At 42.5% G+C, this 23,408-nt stretch overlaps 1 protein-coding gene across 4 annotated transcripts in view; it reads left to right on the top strand.

The window, feature by feature from the left end:
- bcar1 (BCAR1 scaffold protein, Cas family member) overlaps positions 1-23,408 on the top strand; it is a 206,342-nt gene that overhangs the window by 170,134 nt on the left and 12,800 nt on the right. For 3 of the 4 annotated variants that reach the window (XM_052028408.1, XM_052028411.1, XM_052028407.1), the window contains exons 3-5: positions 15,502-15,681; positions 16,676-16,798; positions 20,610-21,866. In XM_052028408.1, coding sequence (XP_051884368.1) covers positions 15,502-15,681; positions 16,676-16,798; positions 20,610-21,866 — 1,560 coding nt within the window. The remainder of the gene's footprint in view (positions 1-15,501; positions 15,682-16,675; positions 16,799-20,609; positions 21,867-23,408) is intronic. The other variant, XM_052028409.1, reaches the window with a different exon arrangement.

Here is a 23,408-nt window from a genome sequence, read left to right as displayed (position 1 = left end):
TAGGGGTATTCTGAGATTGTGAAAGGTCCCATTATAAATACTATCTATTTTTTCATGTAAATATTTCTCTTAGAAATATAAAATCTGAAGGATCAGTTAGAAATGTAGGTCACCTTTCCAAAGGCCTTAACAGAGGCTTTGACATAAGATAAAGCCTTCATTAAAATACAAAACACTGACTCCAAGGTGATACCATGGTGCTGCCAGATTATTTCTTTAAGCATTGACGAATGAATAGTTTTCCTCCTCTCCAATTGTTGAGTATGACCAGTTCTACAAGGCACGCGGCATTATACGTGCAGTGCTACAGCACTGTGTTGTTTGGGTCATTAAGGTAACCAAGTTACCTCTCTTCTTTATACAAGGAGAAATTTGTTTCCCATGCCTTTTTTGGATTCATCCCTCCTCCCACGTTTATTGCCTCTGCACAGTGCTTCACTCCCTTGCTGTGAAGGGCTGGGTTGGTGGTCTGTCTCTCCTGGCCTTCTGCTGCAGCAGCAGATTGGAGAAGCTGAGCAGAGGCATGCAGAGAACCGGCAGACTCGAACCTGTACCCTGGCACTCTGTGACACAACATCGTATTTATTGACAACATCGCGTCAGTCAATGAGTTAGAGTAGATTGTATGACTTGCAACAAACAGCCTGTTGTACGCCAAACAAAGTCAACTAACTCGGTGAACAGTCTGTTTAAAGAGCAGAGGAAACAGAAACTGCAATAACTTCTCCCAATAAAAGCAGGATAATTGATCCAGAAAATGCAAGAAGTGGAGGAGAACTGCAAATACATTTGTGCATAGAGTCAATCTCAGTCACTTAAGAATAGTTGGTCACCATCTTTATTGGCAGGTGAATCTGGCCACTTTTCTCTACTATGGTTGGCTATAATGATATCACTGAAGGCAGTCAATCACAAATTGATTTTCCAATTGAGCAACTTTGCTTGTTGAGAATGCACACTTGCAGTTTGGACACAGTGAACCTCACATCTGGCTCTGCTAAGCTTTTATCCAGATCCCTGATGTACACTGCCATTGGATGGAGCTTCATCCAAAATGGCATCACAAGAACTGGCTGCCATCGACAGTGAAATTATCAAACCCAGCACACAGCATGGATTATACCTGGAAGGTTCTGCACAAAACTCGTATATTGTGCCACAACAGAAACAGAAAATGCTGGAAATACTCAGCAGGTCAGGCCACCTCTGTGGGAAGAGAAACGGAGTCAACATGTCAGGTCAGAGACCCCTCGTCAGAACTTAAAAGGAGACAAAAGAAGTTCGTAGAGAGGGTGGGGAGGGGATGTCTCTGATGGGGTAAAACTGGGGTGACCGTGGGGATAAGCTGTAAACAAGGTTTATCTGGTCAATGAGTTGAACAAGAGCTGTTGGAGAGGGTGGGAATGTGGACAAAGGAACCGAGACATAAAAAAATGGGAGTGTGAGATGCAGTGCCGGAGGATGTGCCCGGCAGGTCAAGCTAGGTATGCCCTCTACTCCCAGAGAGGAACAAAGGGAAGAAAAAAGAGCTGCTATCACAGACGGATGACCGATACAGACTGAGAAATCAAATGACCTGAAGTTGTAGAATTCAATATTGAGTCCAGAAGGCTGCCATGTGCCCAGAGGGAAGATGAGGTGCTGTTCCTCAAGCTTGCTTTGGGCCTCACTGTGACAGTACAGGAGGCCACAGACCAATAGGTCTGAGTGGGAGTGGGATGAGGAATTAAAGTGGCAGGCCATGGGAAGCTCAGGCATCCCTGTGGACGCAGATGTTCTGCAAGGCGGTCACCCAATCCGTGTTTGGTTTCTCCAATGGAGACCACATTGTGAGCACTGAATGCGGTACATTTCTGTCATCCGTCTGGGCATGTTGCAGCCTTCGGGACTCAATGTTGAATTTTATAACTTCAGGTAGTTTGATTTCTTGGTCTACATCAGTCATCCATCTGTAATATTAACTCAGCTTGTTTTTATTTGCTCCTTTTTCCTTTTTTTCCTCTCTGGGAGTGGAGGACATGCCCATCCTGATCTGCCTGACGCAACCTCCAGCTCTGCATTTCGCAAACCCCACATTCTTTACTCTAGATTCTTTTGACTCTTCTCACCCTGTATCTGCTCCCATTTATTCATTGACCAGATAACCTTGTTTACAGCTTATCCCCATGGTCACTCAGTTTATCAGAGGCATCTCCCCCCACCCTCCCTGCAGCTTAACGAGCTTCTTTTGTCTTCCTTTCAGCTCTGTCGAAGTGTCTCCTACCTAAGATGTTGACTTTGTTTCTCTTCCCATAGATGCTGCCTGATCTGCTGAGTAGTTCCAGCATTTTCTGTTTTTGTTTTAGATTTCCAACACTTGCAGTTCTTTTGATTTTCACTTACTTGTCTGTTGTGCCCTTGACTAAGTAAAACATATTTATGTGCTTTAAAGTCTATTCAAATATAACTTGATGTTGAGCTCTTGGAGGGGGATATTAGGAAAGATGAGAAACAGCTTGGTTAAGGAGGTGGATTTTAAGAAGTATCTTAAAGGAGAAACAGAGAGAGAGACTGAGATTCAGGGAAGGGGAATTCCAGAGCCTAGGCATTTGAAGGTGGATTGAATAAAATTGGGAATGTGCGCCAGGATCAGAGGAGTGTAGGTCTGGATTAGGACAGGGAGCCGGGGAAGATGAAGACATAGAGGGATTTGCAAAGGGTGAGAGTTTTGAACTGAGGCACTTGTTAGACTGGGAACCAAAGTAGGTCATGTAGCAAAATGTGAATTGTGCATGAGAGATATGGCGTGAGTTAGGCTGTGGGCAGTGGAGCTTTGGATGAGAACCTCAAGCCTATAGAGGGAGGAAGATGAGAATGCTTTGATCAGTGATGCTAAGAAGTTTTTCCTTGGCAAATTGAAGGGCCCAGAACAAATACACTATTGAAGAATGGACAGGTCTGTTACTGAGGGGTAGCTCGGGAGATAGAAGAGGCCATTATGTTTGGATAGCATAGTATATGCATCCGGATCAGCCCGACTGTTTTAGGAAGTAGAGTTTCCTTCCCTTGCGTCTTGTGTACTCATTTTACAGATCTGTTATAAGTAATGTTAATTGCCTTCCTACGGATTGCACTGAGCAACCAACCCATTGGGAAGGAAGTTGAGGAAGGATGACTGGAGGCATTGGTCTAATGTTATGGACTTGGGTTTTGATTGCTCTGTTTCTTGAACATGTTTGTTGATATCTGTCAGCAGACATCTACCTTTTGAATCTGATTTGAATATACATTCTGAATGATCTGTGAATGGTCACTGGACATGTGAGTTATTAGACCCAATCAGACTCAAAAATTAAGTTCCACACCAAAGGCAAATGCCTTATGCCATGGTAATTCACTTAAAATAATGTTAACCAGGAAACTTGGACCAGAGTACATTTTTAATATTCTGTGTCAGAAGATTGTTGATTATAATTTCAAATCACTAACAATTAATATTCTGTGTCAGAAGATTGTTGATTATAATTTCAAATCACTAACAATTTAAAATTCTAGTCAAACGGAGGTGATAACTGTATAAAAGGTCCTAGCTGAAAATGTCACTCAGTAGAAAATCTATTCTAGCTGTGGGCAAACCTTGGATTCAATTGGCTATTGATGCTTCCTCAATGCCAGTATATTAACTTACCGTCGATCGGTATCAGAGGAGAGCGGAAACATAAATTTATATTGGCGGTACCAATATAGTATAGTTTGTACCTCTTTAGATATATTGTTTTCATCCTATGATGTGTGAACTCCCTGGCTCCTTGAGCTTACAAGGCAAAACTAGGCTCTGAAATTGAAATGCCTCTTTTGCTTTCATTACAATACCATTGTTAACCATTGCATGACAGAGCCAATTACAATTGTTGCACTTAATTTAGCTTTTAGGTTGGTAGGTTAATTGGCCACTGTGAATTAACCCTAGCATACATGAGTGGGAGAGAATTGGTGGGGTATTCATGGGATTGCATGAGAGAATAGGTTATAGGGAAGTCAGTGGGTTGGTCGGAATTCTCTGAGAGCCAGCATAGACGAAATGGGCCATATAACCTCCTATGCTGTAAGGAATATATTAGTCATCCAGATCTTGTGCAACAGCAGCTGTTACCTTGAGTTTGAGCAAGGCTTTGTATGGTGTTGTTATCTTCTAGCAATGAGGAAAGTACAGAGTCCAATATTCAGTGATTTCATCCATCCAGATAGATGCAGGATGAACTCACGTAATATCAGTCAGATTATTCACATAGTAGAGGTACCCACACCCATTGCAAGTGCCTATTTTGGATTGGAGGGGCTTGCATGTTGAGATGTTTGCATGTAAACTCATGAGCCACAGTTTTGGTCATCTATCCTAATAACTCCTAAACCTTCTATTGTGGCTTTGTGTCAAATTTTGTTGCTGATTGCTTCTGTAAAGTGGATGGTTTTATGTCATAGAGTCATAGAGTAATACAGCATGGAAACATGCCCTTCGGCCCACCTGGTCCATGCCGACCCCACCATCCTCCCTGCTTGTCCCAGTTGCCTGTGTTTGGCCCATAACCCTCTAAGCCCCTCCCCTCCATGTACCTATCCAAATGCCTCTTAAATGTTGCAATTGTACCCATCTCAACCACTTCCTCTGGCAGCTCATTCCAGATACTCACTACCCTCTGCATAAAGAAGTTACATCTCAGGTCTCTTAAATCTTTCCCCTCTTGTCTTGTATCTGTGCCCTCTAGTTTTGGACCCCCCAACCCTGGGGAAAAGACTGTGACCATCCACCTTATCCATGCCCTTCATGATTTTATAAACTTCTGTGAGGTCACCCCTCATTCTCCTTCGCTCCAAAGAATAAAGATCTAGCGTGGCTAACCTCTCCCTATAACTCAGGCCCTCTTAACCAGGCAGCAGCCTCGTAAATCTCTTCTGCACCCTCTCCAGCTTGACAATGTCTTTCCTATAACAGGGTGACCAAAACTGTTCACAATACTCCAAGTGCTGCCTCACCAACCATAAAGACACTAAATAAATTTACAACAACAATGTGTGATTATTAAAGTAAAAGTGGGAGGAAATAAAACTTGAAACAAAGCCAATAGAAGTTGAGTTTGCACACCGTAAAACTGGGTTAAACATCAGTGAATCTGGAGTAGTTAATGTTCTGTACTGAGTGACAATTCAGTTGAATTTATTCATTGTAGCAGGGGGAATTGTAACAGGATTGACTTATAGTGCTATCTGGTCATTTATTCTATGAGGGAGCGAAAGATGCAAGGTTGGCTTGTGGATTGGACCACCGTGAGGATATTTGAGATTGACAAAATACCCAGTTGTTTGTGAGCTGTCAAATTAGGCTGTCAAGTCTGTCAGTATTTACAATCATGCTGGTTATTGCATTGCTATTTCTTGTGCTGCCTAGAGGTCCTGCCAATGATTGTTTCAGGCTACAAACTCTGAATAATGGTTGTCAGTTCATCAAGGCTGAGGCAATCCTCTATTGCAGTCCATCTTAAAAATCTTAAAGCACAGGCTGCGCATCTTAAACATCAGCTTGATTTATTCAATTTATAAAATGTGAACACTTAAGATTTCAAGACCTCTTCAAATAATCCCAATGTACAATGACAATGAATTGAGTATAATCCTTGTTTTTCATTCTAATTATCTAATGGTGCAAAAGGTGACCATTTGGCCCAACATGCCTAGGTTAGCTCTTGAAATGCCATTTGATTGGTTCCACTTCCTTGCTTCCTTCTTATGCCCCTAAATTTGTCGTTTGATTCTATTCAAATATATCTTGTGTCCTTTAGAAAGTTAGTGTTGAATCTGCTGCCACCATCCTTTCAAGCAATGAAGTCCAGCTTGTAACAACCTTTCACATTAAATAAATTCTCCTTTCATCTCTGCTGGTTCTTCTGTTATTTATCTTAAATTCTCCCTTTGGTTATTAATCTGCAGGCCATTGGAAAGTGTTTTGCGATATTTACTCATTCAAAACCCCTAGTAATTTTGCGACCCTCTTAAAATTCCCTCTTACCCTTCTCTGCTCCAGGTGAGAACTCTCATTTACTCTCACTTCTCCCTGTCACTGATATCCACTATCCCTGATAGAACTGAAAAGTGTGGGGTAGTTATGCTCACCGTGAAAACCTTGGTTGGACCATGATTAGAGTACTGTGTTAAAGTTATGCGTGCTGTATCATAAAAACGCTATAAAGGGATTGGTGAGGATGTAGAGATTTCCAAAAGTGATTCCAGAAATGTGAGGGTATGTGCATCAGGAAATAAAGAACAAACAGTGTCCTTTCTCTTGCAAAAGTAAGGCTAAGAGCTAACTTAACAGAGGTCTTTAAAACAAGGAAAAGTTTTGATAGAGAGGATACAGAGGGAATATATCTTTTGGTGGAGAAGAGCATAACTAGAGACCATCAGGAGAAAAGTCACCAAGGTATCCAATAGAAAATTGAGAAGAATGGTGAGAATATGGAACTCATTACCATAGGGAGTGGTTGAGGTGAATAATTTAGCTGCACTTAAGGGGAGGGAGGACAAGCATATGAGTAGAAGGGAATAAAGAGCAACAATGATAGGTTTACCTGAATAAAAATGGGAAGAGGGTCAAGTGGAACATAAATGCCAGTGTGGATGCTTTCTCATAGTCATATAGCACACAAACAGACCCTTATTACCCATCTACACTCATCTCTCTGTGTATAATCCAAAATGCCTGTTTCTCTGCTGTCTGACTCTATGTTCTGATAAATCCCCACTGCAGCTTGTTCAGGGCATTGACATCCTTTCTAAGGTGTGGTACTCAGAATTGGATAGAATACTGACTGGTTCAGAATAACTTGTTTGCTTGGTCAATTTACGCAGCCAAGGTTTCCAAATGGTCTTTTAACATTTTATCAGCTTATTTTGCCATTTCAAATATTTGTGCATCCAAAACCCCAGATATCTCTGGTTTTGCTCTTTATAATTGTAAAACATTTAGTTTAAATTGACCTCATTATTATGTTTAAGATGAGCTTTTTAACACTTCAGTACATTAAATTTAATCAGCCATTTGCTGTCCATGTCACCAATCTACACCCTTTTTGCTGTGCTTCCAAATTTTGAACTTCTAGACAAGTTATTTTTTTCAAAGAATCAATCAGAGATTTTGTCCATTTATTCTTCCTTGATATAACATGACACGCACTATTAATGTTGACGCTATGTCATAATATTGAGCTCAGTAGTTTACTAATTAATGTGGATGCAAAGTTGTTTTCGTAGATTTCTGACACACTGCTGCAGTTTTCAGCTTGTGAATGCCCAGAATAGTTTTATCTATTAACTTATTGACAGGTTCTAAAAATTACAGTCTAAGTTGCAAATCAGCTTTGGCAACAGACCGACTTGGAATATGCATCATTCTGAAGTATATGCAGCACTTTGTGCTGGGTGCTGGTGACTCTATTGATTGTGAAAATCACATAATGCAATCAAGAAAGAAGCGGGCTGTGGGGATTCTGTGCAACAATAATGATACATTCCAATTTCACTGTGGGTCCAGAGCTGAGCAGGTAGATTGGTGGCAGCAGGAATATAAATATTTTGTGAAGTTTAGTGTATCATTTGCTGCAGCAAATTGCACCACATTGTGTGTATTTGTGAAATTAATTTCAGAAGACTTACAATCAAGACGAGCTATGCATGCGACATGAGAGAACCTGCAACTGTCCAATTAATAGATTAATAGTTTTTGGGATTGCTGAAATCACATTAGGTATGATCTTTTATCCTAAGCCAATTTTAGAAATCCTATTTTTTAATAGAAATGCACTCAAGTCGCTTGCCACACAGACAATATGAATCATGTTTATTTACATTTCATTTTTGCTTTCATGGAAACAATGCTGCCTTAAGTCATTGGTCCTCAACTCGCTGTCCAATAACAAGTTCTACACATTTAAGTACACCAATAATTATGCCAACTGTGCCCAGTATTTCCTGCTATCAGTCTTCCTGGCACATAATCTCAGTAACTAAAGTTAACTGCAGCAATATTATGATGTGGTTTCCATTCTTATGAATTAACTCATTTGCTGGTAAAAAGGTTTAGTCATTTGCTTACTCATGTCTACTTTTTACCTTGAAGTTAAAAACCAGAGAGATACATAGCCCTTTGTAATTAGTGGCAAAAAGCTCCAGTGGTGTCTGGAGCTTTGAACCAGTCTGAACAAGGCTCTACTAGGAAAATCTAAACAGATTAGTTTGGGTTTAGCCCCTTTGAGTTTAAAAGCAACTTCCCAGCTGTTTGCTGCAGTCTGCATACACAACAGTATTGTAGTTCAAACTAAAGTTTTCCAAAGCTTTTTAATATGTTTTTTTTCCACACAAGATAATTTTGTTCTGATGTTAATGAGCCATTCTTTATGTTTACTTTGGTGTAAAGTGGATTAACGAAGGAGGTCAGTGTGGGAACTACAGTGCAGCACTCAGGCATCCAGTATGTTCACAGACAGTTTGCATTATTTCCAGCCCATCAGCTGAAAGCTAGGCCCCTCAACTGTGCAGCAGATATGATCCGACATACCTAAGTATAAAGGAGAGAGATGTATTATGTGACCAAGTAGTCTGCATCGAGCAGTGCTGCCAATATGTCAAGAGTTCAGTTATTTCGGCTTCAATCATTAGTTACATCAACAAGGACAAAAGGAACACAGTGTGGTTTTGTAGTACAGAGCGAAGATTAAAAGTACTGATCAAGGTCACATTGTCCACATATTTAACAAAACCCAATTGATTTCTAATAGCTGCTGAAAACAATAAACTCCATTATGGCAAACTATGTCAGAGTTTACAGCCAAGGCAAATCTAAGTTATTAACGCAGTATTGATTTTTGTTCAAAAAAGTTGAGCTCCCCCTAGCATAGAGCTGCAGGTTTTCTTTCTAGAAATGGGTTTGTGTTGGCTGAATTAATATTGTGTCTGTATGGAAACACTGATAGAAGTTAGGGGAGGTCCAAGGAATGTGCACAGAGGCAGACTGTGAAATCCACGAGTCTGTCCATTAAAGAAAGAACGTTTTGAGTCGTGCCCTTCACAAGCTCAGCACATTCTAAGGTGCACAACAGGGGCTGACAAACAACAGTGAACAAAATAGTCTGTTTCATTGATGACTGTGCAATTCATATTGGCCAGGACATCAGGAACATTCCCATGTTCTTTGAAATCATGTCATGGGGCCAGTTGCACCCAGCTCAGTTTTGCAGATGGAGTCTCTGTAAAACAGCTTATCACTGGATGGCGCTTCTGATAATGCAGCACTTCCTCAGTAATGCAGTGGAGTTCCCTTAGATTTAATCTGTGTGATTATTCTTGAAAGCTGCTCTAATAACTTGATTGAAACTCCACAATTGATGCATTTCATGTTGACCAAGTCTGCCTTGTAAAATGGACCTGATCAGGTCACATCCCCAACTGATTCATGTCCCTGTCCTATTTTAGTCATTCCTTGCAACAGTTGTAAAATGGAAACACCACAGCTGTAATAAAGTCACTGTGACTTAATCCAGCACAGATGTTTCTTCAGGTAACAGTTTTCTCCCAGGCAAAGTAGAATAGAATCCTTACTCTAAGCAAACTGATTGCAGTCACACTTTATCTACAGAAGAAGTCGTCATCTTCTACAGAAAGCATTTCTTCTCTGTTCCCTGAAAGTAACTCCAAGAAACAACGTACTTTGGGTATCTTATTCACCATCACTGGGTCAAAATCTTTCCTGTCCCTGTCCAATACCACTGTGAGAGCAACTTCACCACACATATTGCAGTAGTTTAAGACACTGAGTGTTGTGTAGTAATGGTACCCTGGCAAGTGACACTTATATTGCTGGCATTAGGTTCTTATTAAAGAAAGGCAATGCAGAAAAAAGCAGGCTAGCTGTTCCTTATCCTCGCAAAACAAAACATGTAATCAGTGACCTTTTCACCCGTGAGATGTGACCTCGGATTTATATTAATTAACTCCCTAATTGAGTGTCTTGGTCCACAGCATCAATCACCACCTTCCACCTCCAGTAACAGCATTCTGTCACATGGTATCCAAGGCAACCTATCATTTCTCACACGGTGGCCACAATAAAATCAATCCTTCAGATACCAGATTTCCATTATGGACGTTTTCATCCTTCAGCCAGCCATGAATCAAATGGAACAACAACCTGAAAAATTCCTTCACATCCAAAGCATCCTGTAAAGCCCCTTGTTCTGGCCTCTTCTGCAAACTGCCTCAGCGAGGCCAGGAAGCATTAAAATTGTCTCAGTGTGTTACTGTTTTTCTTACCAGAATTTTAGCTGTTCCTTGGATCTATTTTTAGTTTGGAGGAAACACAAGTCGCTTGTTGGATTATCTGGGAACGTACTGCAGAATGTGGTTTAGACATCTGCAAATCAAGTGATTTGTCAAGTAATTCAAACCCTTTGGTGCAACAATTGGAGGTTAAAAAAGGAGGTTCATCAGTATTGGTGCAGGATGAGGCTTTCTTCATAATGGCACCAACAGGTTTTCAAATAAGATTTAAAACTGATCTGGCAGATACAATATATATTTTTTTCAAATGATTTTATTTATCTTTGCTGTTCCTCTCCTCGTTTTGAAGGCTCAGACTGCATCCATGCCTGGTTCCTGCAGGTACCGGGTGCACTTCACAAGTAGTGCAAGTTGCTGTTCGTTATGTCACAGCCTAGAATGTGCCATTTCATCTCAGAAGTTTTACCATGGACTTCAGCTCCTCTCTCGTCAATGTTCACACCCCCAGAGGTCCCTGGACAGAGTGTTGTTGATCCTTTCCCTGCCCAGCCCACTGCGCTGATCACTTCTGCCATCACTGTTGCCAATACCTCGCATCTCATATTTTGTCATATTTCCTTGCAACATAAGGGAGCCCATTTGGCCCGTCGAGTCTATGCATGGTGCCAGGCTGAATTGAGTTTGAGGTCCTTGTCTTTCAGTTTTGCGTGCGGTAGCGGATTCGCACGCAGACCCATCTGGGAAGCAGGCAGCAGTTCCTACGGTGTTTAAAATCCTGGGTTTCTCCTGGGGAGCCAGTCAACCCTGGAGTACCAACCTGAAAAGTGACTATAATTCTGGCTTCTGAGGTATCGGGCAGCATTTACTTGCCGCAGGTCCCAGGGCTGTTGTATATCATAGAGGCATGGCAGTGGTGGGGGTGGAGCTCACACTTCTCTGGTCCCCGTGGCTAATTAATGCCTATTAATTTAAAACAGACAGGACATCGGGTGGATTCCCTCCCTCACCAGGAAAAACAGCTCCACAATGGCTTCAAACCTGGGTGTGCAAATCTGAGATTGAATACAATTGTTTCCTTCCCCTTCCCCCTCGTATCACTTCTGTTACACATTTGCTTGAATGTTGCTGTTCTGCATTACTGGCACCCAGCCTGGGGCACACTTCAGCCCTCACTCCCACACACTATTCCACGGAAAGTATACATTTCTTACTGCCTGCTATAGCTGTGCGCACTACAAAGTGCAGAGTCTCCTGGCAGGACCTGGCCAGCAGCTGTGTCTCTGCAGTTGGTTTCTATTTGCGCAAACACCAGCAGTCTCATCCACTTCGGGAGGTGCCTGCGGAGGCAAAAAAAAAACCACGGTTTTTATTTTTGGAGCAGTGAGTGACTGAACCTAATTAATCTGGGAGATGAAGGCCTGAATAAAATTAACTGGCATGCTGGGGCCGCCTGAACACCTTGCCTTTCTGTGCAATGACCTCCTTTAAAATGAGGTCTAATGTGCCAGACAGAACTCTCTGTTCAATCCTGCTTCTGAAATTTCTTCAAATAAGGCTTGGACTTTTGCTTGGGGATATCTGTTTTTACCCTCTGTCCTGCTATTGTTACTCAGTACTGGTGCGATGAGCCGTTCAGTACTGTTCTGGAACGTCTTTAGTTTATTCTGATCGTAGAGCACTTAAGAACTCAGGATGTTAACTGACGTTGAAGGTTTAATGTAAGCATATGCTGACATTTAATGGTGGCTCTAATTTATTGTAAGTGACCTGCATTTATTCAGTGCTTTACCTGACGTCAGGATGCCCCACAGTGCTTCACATATGATGAAATATGTTTTAAGTCTTTACATTTATTCAGTTTTCTGGGGGGCTGTATATACAAGGCCAGCATTAATTCCCCTAATCCATAGTGGCTGGCACAGTGCAGCAGGTAGTGCTGCTGCCTCAGACAACACCAGTGAGCGAGGTTCGATCCCGGAGGCTGCATGTGTGTGTGGAGTTTGTACATTTTCCCTGGGTGCTCCGGTTTCCTCTTACATCCCAAAGACGTGCTGGTAGATTAATTGGCTACTGTAAAATGTGCTGTCAGTGCAGGTGGGTGGGAGGGAAATCAGGGAGGAGTTGATGGATCTGAAAGAGTGAATAGTTTGTGGGGGATAAGGGGGTCAGGGAAGATGGGACTGATGGTTATGCTCTGAGAGCTGGCATAGACCTGATGGGCTGAATGACCTCCTTCTATGCTGTAATGAAGTATGAGAAATGAGAAATAATTGTCTGGAACAGAGTGACTTGCTGGGTCATTTCAGTTACCTGCACCAGTGTGTCTGGACTTGTACTGAGGCCAGACTGGGTAAAGAAGATGGGTTTCCTCCCCTGAAGGACATAAGTGAACCTGATGGATTTTTACAACAATTGGTAGTTTTGTGATCATCGTTACCAAGACTAGATGTGTTCTCTTTTAAATTGTACATTATTAACAGTTTAGATTCCACAGTTGCCAAGGTGGGATCTGAATTCTGGTTTCTGGGTTGTTGATCGCAATGTTTGGGTTACTAAGTCCAGCAATTTAACCACTGCATCAGCAACACTGTGTGTGGGATCAGCTTTGTAATATAGGAAACACAGCAGATATATTGTGCACAGCAAGGCCCACAAAAAAACAAAGACCAGATAATCTATCTTGGTCATATTGGTTGAAGGATAAGTACTGACCAGATCGCCAGGGAAAAATGACTATTTTGAAGAAAATCAATGCCATGGGATATATTCTGATTCAAAAGTGAGAGTGCTACACACACTCACTATGTTTTTGCAAATCGTAGAGTTATGGGACTGCTGAGGGATTCTAACTTATTCATATGTTATCTGCTATATTTATGACATACTCCTGTTCCCAACTTTTTAGAAAATGCTTCTTCAGACTCTTATAAATAACAGAATCAAATTAGGCTGCAAAGGTTTCTTGACTAAACCAAACTGACCACATTTGAAAAGTAGATGGTATTTGTCATCCACAGGCTTGTTAGTGTCATGGACAGTGTGGTAAAGAAGCTCCATTACATTAGCCAGGACCTGTAGAAATCTAAAGTCAGCAGCTGGTTTTCTCTTGGAAGCCAAACTGATTAACGTGAACACTGCTTCCTCCAGCTCCTTTCTGCTGTTGGCATTATTTCTCCCTGGGCCAGGTTCCTACACAGGCTGGGCACTCAACTGGCTCTTCCCTGGATGGTGATCATTAATTGGCTTTTGGACTGCCTCATGCCAGTCTGTTCTGTGTTGCTTGATCCTTGCCAAGATGTGCCGGCAGCATTACCACAATCAATGATCTGTATCAGCCCAATGATTCAACTCGTTTGACATATATTCTGAGTGCATGAATTCATCTGTAGCTACGTAACATGATGTTGAGATCATCAGTAAAATCCCAGCCTTGACCTAGAGTCCTGATGGCTGATGGGAAAATGCTTAATTGTTTCCAATCCTTACTTATTAACGATAACGAAAACAACGTTTTGTTGCAAAACACATAAGCACCATCTACAAATCCATGTTGTGAAGGAGAGGACTTTCATTTGTGTAGTGCTGCTCATGGCCCCAGGACACCCTAAGGTGCTCCATAACCAGTGAAGTATTTGGAAATAAAGTCACACCTGTAAGGCAGGGAGATGCAGCAACCCCACTAGAGCACAGCAAGCTCAGATAGACTAACTGGTCGGCATGGATGAGTTGGGCCAAAGGGCCCATTTCCCTGCTGTATGACTCTAAGCTCCAATGAACAACAATCCGATGATGACAGGATAATCTGTTTTGAGGGAGAAATATTGACCTGAATTTCATTGGAAGCAAACATGAGCAGATCCATGCTGGACTCAAAAAAGAGAATGGAGTTATTTTTCATGCCTCAAATCTTGGAGTGGTGGATGACCAAAAAGAGCACATGTCACAAGCAATGATAGAATGTAAGCTTAAAGGCTAAAAGAATGCTAGCTTCTAGATTTAGAGGACAAGGTAAAAGTTACTCTTCAGCTGTACAAAGCCCTGGCTAGATCAGAGCTGGAGTTGGGTGAGACTCGCTGGCCACCAGGAAGGATATGCCTTGGAAGGAGTGTAACAAAGGTTTACCAGGATGATTCCTGTAAGCCAAGGGTTAAACTTGAATAAGGGGTTAAAGAAATTAAGGTTGTATTCCCAGGAATATGGAAAATTAAGGGATGATTTGAATAGAACAGGAGAAACTGGGACTGGACAGGGAGGAAATAGGGAGTCAAAGATTAAGCATCATATCCAAAAAATTACAGCCAAGTTTTCCAGGAGTGAAGATAAGTGCCAAGGTTCTTTTACATCCACTTGAGAGAGTCAAGGCCTTGGAGCAACATCTCATCCAAGGAAGGCAGGTCCATCAGCGAGTGTCAGCTTGGATTATATGCTCAATTCTTTTAAGTAATCCTCATGGATTCTTGGTCTTTGTAAAGAAGTAACTGGAAGTAATCATTACAACTGTGAAAAAAGACATGATTTCCAGATGGTCTCCACAAGTTCACTATTATTGTATATGCTCTGTGGATGAGCTGGCCACAGTGCTGTTCTGTGTTTATACAGTGCCCGCTGAAGCCTGCAAGTTGGCACTTGGCACCTCAGCCTTTACTGTGGCTGCTGGAAGGTTGTTCTCAAACTGAGTCTCATACATGTCATTGTGTTCGGTAGAATTGTGTATTTTGGTGGGAAATGCATCGAGCAGATTAGTTTGCATACCCTCTGCATGAGAAACCTCATTGCTAACACTTCCCATCCCGTGTCTGCTCGAATGAGTTCTCTTTATTTTAATAAGTAACACGTTGATTAAGGGATTGGAACACACATTTGGAAGTGGCAGCTTATGTGCCACATTCATCACGGCCTACACTTGTGACACTCCTGGCTTATGTTGTCAATGGTATTTGATGGCCTGATTTATGTGAAACACTCATGCCTGGCATGTGTCCATAGAACATACTGTGGCTGTTACCAGTAACCATCTGAGCAAAAGCTTCCTTTGCAGGATGCGGGGAGATGGAGATCTGATGGCTAACAGCCACACAAGAGTGCGTCACAGAGAATTTGTCTTTTAATTAACCAAAGTCAGCTGCAGTAACAGGACAGAGAGGTTGTTGAATCTTACTGGAGCTATGAACTGAGTTACATTTTCTTTCTTCACAGGTAGTCCTTCCAACTAGAGTTGGAGGAGTTTATGTTTATGACACACCTCCACAGATGGAACAAGATGAATACGACATCCTCCCATCTAGAAATCCTCCTCCGGCTACTCTGCAGGAGATTTATGATGTCCCTCCAAATAGAGGAGGAACAGAATCTACTGGCAATCAATATGGGCAAGAGGTGGGTAATAGTTTTACAGTTAATAAAATGCACAAATGTTCAACACAATAGTATATGAAAGAAACAATCCATTGTTATTAACATTAAATGTGTTTTAAATAATGCTTTGAAAGCTTAATTACATCTCACTTGCTTCAAAGACATAACAATGTTATATTTGAGTTGACAGAAAGAAAAGATTCCATTTATGTAGTGCCTTTCACAACCTTGAGACCTCAAGTACTATACAGTAAATTAGGTTCTTTATAAGTGTAGTCATTATTATTATGAAGGAAACCTGGCAGCAAAAGTTGTTGCCACTGACATCATTGATTCATTGAGATAAATTGATTAATTTGCCAACTGTTAAAGGAACCTTGTACTCAGAAATAAATGGTGAAGTTTTCTGTTGGGGTCACACACAGCATGAAGAGAAAGGAATCAGGAATAGATTATTCAGCTCATCAAGCCAGTTCCAATGGAGATCACAGTTATGTCATTGTGGTAACAAAATTATGTAATTGTGTTCCAGATTATTGTGGCTGTTTTCCTTTTCCCCCAAAAAGAGAGTAAGGTTGTAAAACAATGACAGTATCCCTTTAATAGAGAAACCTTTTCTCATGTCTATAATCACACTCTAAAAGTATTGCAGCATACGAGATGGGTATGGAGTGCAGGGGAATGTACAAGGCACAGTGAGCACAGGGGAATGGACTAGGCACAGTGAAGGTCAGTGGAATTTGGATATTCAGGGGGTGTAGAGAATAAGTGCAATTCTTCAAAGATTTGCATCAATGTCAGCATGAGTCGGGCACAAAGCCATTGTTGCCTGTCATGATGGATGCTTTCGAACATATTCATTGGTTTAGTTGTGATAAGTGAAAGGAAATGGTGGCTGATTCTTTCTGGATAAAATTCTTGGAGAAACATTTTTAAGCACAAGCATCAGTTGTACAGGATTAATAGTGGCTACAGTCAGGAAATCAATATTTTAATCCCGGCTCCTCTCTATCAGGTATATGATACTCCTCCAATGGCAATGAAAGGTCCTAACAACAGAGATAAGTCACAGGAAATTTATGACGTTCCCCCCAGTATAGAAATGAATCCACAACACCACCTCCAGACTCAACAAATAGTGAGTATCTAGTTCTTTTTGGAAAATGTGTTTAAGATATCTGTTGACTCCAGTGGTGGAGCACTGCGATACTGTGGTTTGAATTATTGTGTCCACCTAAGGGATTGGTGAAGGGGTAAGAATGGAGGAGATATGATATTTTTGGAAAGCAAATTAGAAGGAAAAACAATCATAGTCACACACTTTTTAAAACTCATGTTGGCAGAACCCCACAGGTATTTGGAGCAAATATCTGTTCCAGATTATTGACCCATTCTCAGGATTTATCATTCCCGCTAAATCAACCCTCATTTATCAGAACAATTTGATATTCCCAGTATACTCTGGACTAGGTTATGTGCTGTGATTTTTCATTGTATAGTACTGTCATTAATTCAATTTATACATCATGTTCCCTTGGCTTCAGCATTGTTAATCTCTCTTGAAAGTAGGCCCCACATTTTTTGAATACTTTATCTTGACTGACCAATGTTTAATCATCATCTAGTGTGATCCAAGGAGATGTAACAGTGAGCCCCTTGTTTCATGAACAGGATATTTACATTGAGCTTTTAATACATATTTCCTAAAACCTGTTGTTTCATTGAGATTAGCAATTGTATCATTATATTTGCAAAATTGCACTCTGCTTTGGAATAACTCTGTGAAAATGGCAGGTCTTGTTTTTAAACAGAAGCACATCTTGTCTCTAGGTCTGATTTGCCAGTCATAGAGTCATATAGCATGGAAACAGGCCCTTCAGCCCAATTCATCCATGGTGACTGTGTTGCCCAGTGAGCTAGTCCCATCTGCCTGCATTTGGCCCATAGCCCTCTAAACCTCTCCTATCTATGTACTTATCTAGCTGGCTTTTAAATGTTGCTAATGTGCCTGCCTCAACCACTATTTCTGGCAGCTCATTCCAAATACGCATTACCCTTTGCGTGAAGGAGCTGTCCCTGATGTCCCTTTTAAATCTCTCACCTCTGATCTTAAACCTATGCCCTCTTATTTTTAGCACCCCCTCCCTGGGAAAAAAGACTTTGTGCTTTCACCCTGTCTCTGCCCCTCATGATCTTACACCTCTATCAGGTCACCCCTCAATCTCCTCCGTTTCAGGGGTAAAGTCCCAGTCATTGCAACCTCTCCTTGTAACTCAGGCCCCCAAGTCCAGGCAACATCCTGGTAAATCTTTTGAGTCCTCAGAGATTATGAGCTTGGTATATTTTGATTCCTGACTGGACAGGAAGCTGAGGGCATGGACTCTCACTCCTTCCTGGCTTTCTGAGGAGCCAGTTAACCTGTTCTAAGATGAGCATAGCCCACATCTACCCACTGCTGACCTCCTGCAAACATGAATGTGAATCCAGGACCTCTGAAGTTGAAGTAATATTTTGAAGAGATTTGATAGTCCAGATGTGCTGGTGGCTATGTGAGATGGATTTAACCTACTTGCAAGCTGACTGCCACCAATTTAATATAATCACACCAAAATATCACTCTGACAATTTGTCAGAAATGCCCAAACCAGGGAACCCTCTTTTGTCTCCTTTATTTCTTTTTGTTTATCATTGATATATTCTCATAAAGGGGGAAGGGGGAGGAAATGGGAATAATTGGATCCCTGCTTTTAGGTTATCCTTGCTCATGTTATTCTGCAGGTTGGGAGAGCCTATACCCCACACTCAGCTTTAATAACTTGTCAGCTGACCGCTGAGGCTGTTGAGGGCACATCTCTGAGTTTTCTTTGGCAATGGGGGTGTGTCGAGGCTCCCTGTGTAGGCATGGACCTCCTGCCAATCAGGCCATTGAGCACTTGTCTATGTGATCAGAAGTATGTTTATGATGGTTTTGCAGGTCAGTTAACTTCCAGGAAGAACGATATCTGACGATCGATTGGAAGGATAGGGTCTCCACGAGTAAAAAGTTTACCTAGAAGTTGGATCACACCCATGTTTGGTGCTTAGGATTGCTGCTGCCATTTCAGTGGTGCTTTGCCCACTGCAAAGGAGACCAACATGGTTAAAGTGAACATTATGTAGCAGCTCTGCAGGGGATGAGGGGAAAATGGGTGCTTAGAAGAGAGTAGAATTGTAACTGACATGGAGGAACTGTGGAAAGGTGGGGGGGGAGGGGGTGTGTGTGGAATAATGCCCCGGGCTATCCAGATGGAGCCCCCACATGCTTTGTGTCACGGGAGGCCTCAAGTCACCACTGACAGCAGCAGATGAATGTCAGCTGACCTGAAGTGAGAAATGCATTGCTGCTTAAAGTTGTGCTCGGTCCTGCCGCCAGTGGGTGCACTGCAGTGACTGGGGAGGGAGAGAATTCATAAACACAACTGCGATGGCCTTCAAATCGAGCAGGATTTGCTACTGTCGATGCAATCTATTGCGTGTTAACAACAAAGGTCACGTCAAGTCATAGCCTCTTGATCTAGTATCTGTTGGTGATCAATTGAAGGCATCATCACATGAGGGGAATCCAGTGGGCAGATGACATGAGCAGAGGAATGATTCATGGCAGCAAGTGCTCCATCCAGTTTCCTAGGGGGTGGGACTTCCACAGGCAAGCAAACACTGAAGTTGGTGCAAAATTTCCTTTTATGAGTGATTTATTCATGAGAAGTGGACACTAAGTCCAATTTCGAGGTATATAGTTTTATTTCAACGTAAACTTGCTTTCAGAGTGACGCAGGACCTATTATTTTTGGGGTTGGGATGGTGTGCATTTCAGGTAGATCATCCATTGGGCTGGCAGGAATTCCTGCTGATGGCCTGGATTCCACCCCGTATCAATACCCCTGGAACTCCTGAGTAACTGCAAGGATTGGGATCCTTGATCAGCCTTGAGGGCGGACAACCCTGGAAATTCACCCAAACAAGCAGAGGAAATGTAGATTGTATTACAGGGTGCCCTCTATCCCCCTAAAGATATTTTTGCAACAAGTAGAATTTAATGTCTATTTCTCTATTGCTTAAAATTTGAAAGCAAATTTTGATTAGACTTTGGCCCACTGACAGCCTCTGGCTCACCCCATCACTGAGGCTGGCAAGGCTCCGACTTCCCTGGAGGCAGTAGAGCTGGTGCCTTTGTTCACCTCTGCAGGAATTAGCTATCTGCCCTGAAGGGTTAGTGGTAAACAGGAGAGCAACCTTCCTGGTAATTGGTAAATTATTGTCACATGTACTGGCATATAGTGAAAAACTTTTATTTTGCATGCCATCCATAAAGATGATTTCAAAACGCAAGTACATTGAGGTAGTACAAAGGGAAAAGCAGTAACAGAATGTAGAATATAATGTTACAGTCACAGTTACAGAGAAAGTGCAGGTAGACAATAAGGTGCGAGGGCCATGATGGGGTAGATTGTGAGATCAAGAGTTCATCTTTATTGTACAAGAGGTCTGTTCAAGAGTCTATCCCTCTGTTATAAGAAGCTGTCCTTGAGCCTGGTGGTACGTGTTTTCAAGCTTTTGTATCTTCTGCCCGATGGAAGGGGGGGGGGAAGAAGGGAGAATGACTGGGGTAGGAGGGGTCTTTGATTATGTTGGCTGCTTTCCCAAGGCAGTGGGACATGTATACAGTTTCAGTGGAGGGGATCAGGTTTTCGTGATGGACTCAGCTGTGTCCACAACTCTCTGCAATTTCTTGCGATCTTGGGCGGAGCAGTTGCCATACCAAGCTGTGGTGCATCCGGATAGGATGCTTGCCCAGGGAAAGGAGAGAGTGCCCAGATTTGGGCAGGTCATGTGTTGCCAAAACCAGTTCTGAACTTTGAAGAATACAGCTCAGTACTTCAAAGGTTGTATTTCCTTATCTTTTTACACAGGTCTACGACATCCCACCATCTGTAAGTAAGGATGTTCCCGATGGCCCTGTCTCGGAAGATACGTATGACGTTCCACCATCATTCTCTCACAGGACACCAAAGAGTGTGGATTCCATGAGGTTTGCACCTCAGACCCCTGCAGCACACGACAGCTATCCACTCGATGATGTCTATGATGTACCTCCACCAGCCGGGAAACTTGCAGACACATCCCTCAACCAGGAAATCTACGACGTTCCTCCAAGTCAGAAGATACTTGGAGGATATCAGACGTCCATACAAGATGTTTACGATTTCCCGAGGGATCTAGGTGTTCCAACCTCTGGAGGGAAGATCCCCTCCACTGAAGAGTCTGCTGGGGATTATATTTATGATGTACCGCCTCAGGTGTGCAGAGATGCCGCAACAGAAGAAATCACCAACAGTTTCAAAAGACTTTCGGCTTCCAGCACAGGGAGTACAAGGAGCAACATTTCAACATCTTCCCTCGATGTCATTCCTGTTAAAGAATCTTCAAATGCCTTGCCCAAGCCAAGCAGTAAGGAGCTTAACCTGGACCTAGAGGTAGCCATGGAGATACTGGCAAAGCATCAGCAAAGCGTGGAGAGTTCTATTTCCTATCTCATGTCCTTTGTTGTCACCAGCTGGAGGAGTCGAGAGCATATGGAGGCCAACGTACAGAACATCAAGGCTGGGGTTGAAAGAGTGAAGAATTCTGTGAAGGACCTTTTGGAGTTTGCACGCGGAGCTGTTGCAAATTCCACCCAAGCGACTGACCGCACTTTGTACACGAAGCTAAGCAAGCAGGTGCAGAAGATGGAAGATGTCTACCAGCTTTTACTCAAGCACAGCCAGGCATTGGACAACAGCAGCTGGGCGCTAAATGTTTTAATAATCAACAAGCAAAACTCCACTGATGACCTTGACCGATTTGTGATGTACTCGCGGGGCATTCCTGATGATACCAAGCAGCTTGCCTCTTTCCTTCATGGCAATGCTTCATTGCTCTTCAAACGGACAAAACAGCAGCAGGGAGATAACAAGTCCAGTGTGCCCCTGCCTGGCCTCGAGAGTGTCAGCCACTCAACAAATAATAACAGCATAACAAATTACCAGACGGGATTAACAGACAAGGCCAACATTCAGGCGAGGCCTTTACCATCCCCACCAAGGTACACGGCTGAAGGGTCTCCGGACACGCAGTATGACAACAACGGCAGTGGGTGGATGGAGGACTATGACTACGTTCACTTGCAGGTTTGTGATGATCACTTTGTATTCGCACAGCCATAGGTAGTTTCGAGTTTATTGTCACATGCACAAGTACGGTGAGGTACAGGTGCAATGAAAGACTTGCCTGCAGCAGTATCACAGACATATAGGTACAGACAACACAGAATATGAATTGTATATAAACTGTACATAAAATTATACCATGCAATGGAATAAAAAGACTGCTCAAAAGCAAGACAGTGTAAACAAAAATGAAGACTCAATCAAAGACAAATCCATGGTAGTGCAAGAGGTGGTCTGTAGTGTCCCATTGCTGAGGTGGGGTTAGGGTTGTGCAGGTCGGTTCAAGAACCTGATGGTTGCAGGAAAGTAGCTGTTCCTGAAATGGAGGCGTGGGATTTCAGGCTTCTGTACCTCCTGTCTGATAGTGAACTACGTAGGAAAATAAGCCAGAGTATGGGCTCATGCTGTTCAAAAAGGCAGGCTTGTGGTGTCATGATTAACTTCAGCTGCAATGTTGTCATGTCCAGCAAGGGCAAGAGTGCCAGAGGCGACTGGTGTCTGTGCGGCTCTGCACCAACAAAGAGTGAGTGCACTCGGGCGGAAGCAGAAATAAAAATGTCAATGGGAAATATTCAACCCAGATTAAATTTGAGGAAAAAGTTCAAAACATCGCAAGAAATGTCTTTAAAAGAAAGACTACCCTGAGCTTTATTCTTTGCTAATTCAGAAAGGATTAAGTACTGTTGTTTATGCTTTTTGCCCTCCTTTTCAGATCATTCTGTTTACTTTCCTAGCATGTTGTAGACTGGAAATTATTGGTTTTCCAAATTGGGAAGCTTTCCTTTCATTTTCCTTCCTCTGGTACTTTGAATTCTAATACAGGTCAAATGGACACCAGTGAAATAAGGGTATGGTGGTGGCTCAATGGTTAAGGTAGCAGTCTAGTAATCCAGAGAGCTGGACTGACAATCCAGTCAAATCCCACCATGGCAGCTGTAGATTTTAAACTCGTGCGTAATCTGGAATTTAGGGGCGGGGTCGGATCAGGTGTGGCTGCGGGGATGCGTCAGGGAGAACAGAATCCCATCAACTAGGCTTCGTGATGATGATATTGAAAACTACCAGAGTTGTAAAAATCCATCTGATTCACCAATGTCCTTTGGGGGAATCTGCCATCCTTACCTGGTTTGGTCTACATGTAACCCCAGATCCACCCCTTGTGATAGAGTTGTTAAGTGCCCTCTGAAGTGGTCTAGCAAGTCACTCAATTGTAACAGAGAAGGACCACCTGACAATGACATAGTCATCAAATTTGGCAAGTCATAGAGTTGTACAGCACGGAAAAGAGCCCTTCAGTCCAACTGGTCCATGACGACCAAGGTGTCCCATCCAAGCTAGTCCCATTTGCCAGTGTTCGGCCCATAATCTTCTGTCTTTTAATAGATGTTATTATACCAGCCTCAATGACTTCCTCTGGCAGCTCATTCCACATAGATACCACCCTTTGTGTAAAAAAAAGTTGCCCCTCAAGTTTCTATTAATCCTTTCCCCTCTCACCTTAAA

The sequence above is a fragment of the Pristis pectinata genome, chromosome 13 (assembly GCF_009764475.1).
Source record: "Pristis pectinata isolate sPriPec2 chromosome 13, sPriPec2.1.pri, whole genome shotgun sequence".
NCBI lineage: Eukaryota > Metazoa > Chordata > Chondrichthyes > Rhinopristiformes > Pristidae > Pristis > Pristis pectinata.
This window is presented reverse-complemented; position numbering and strand designations above follow the sequence as displayed.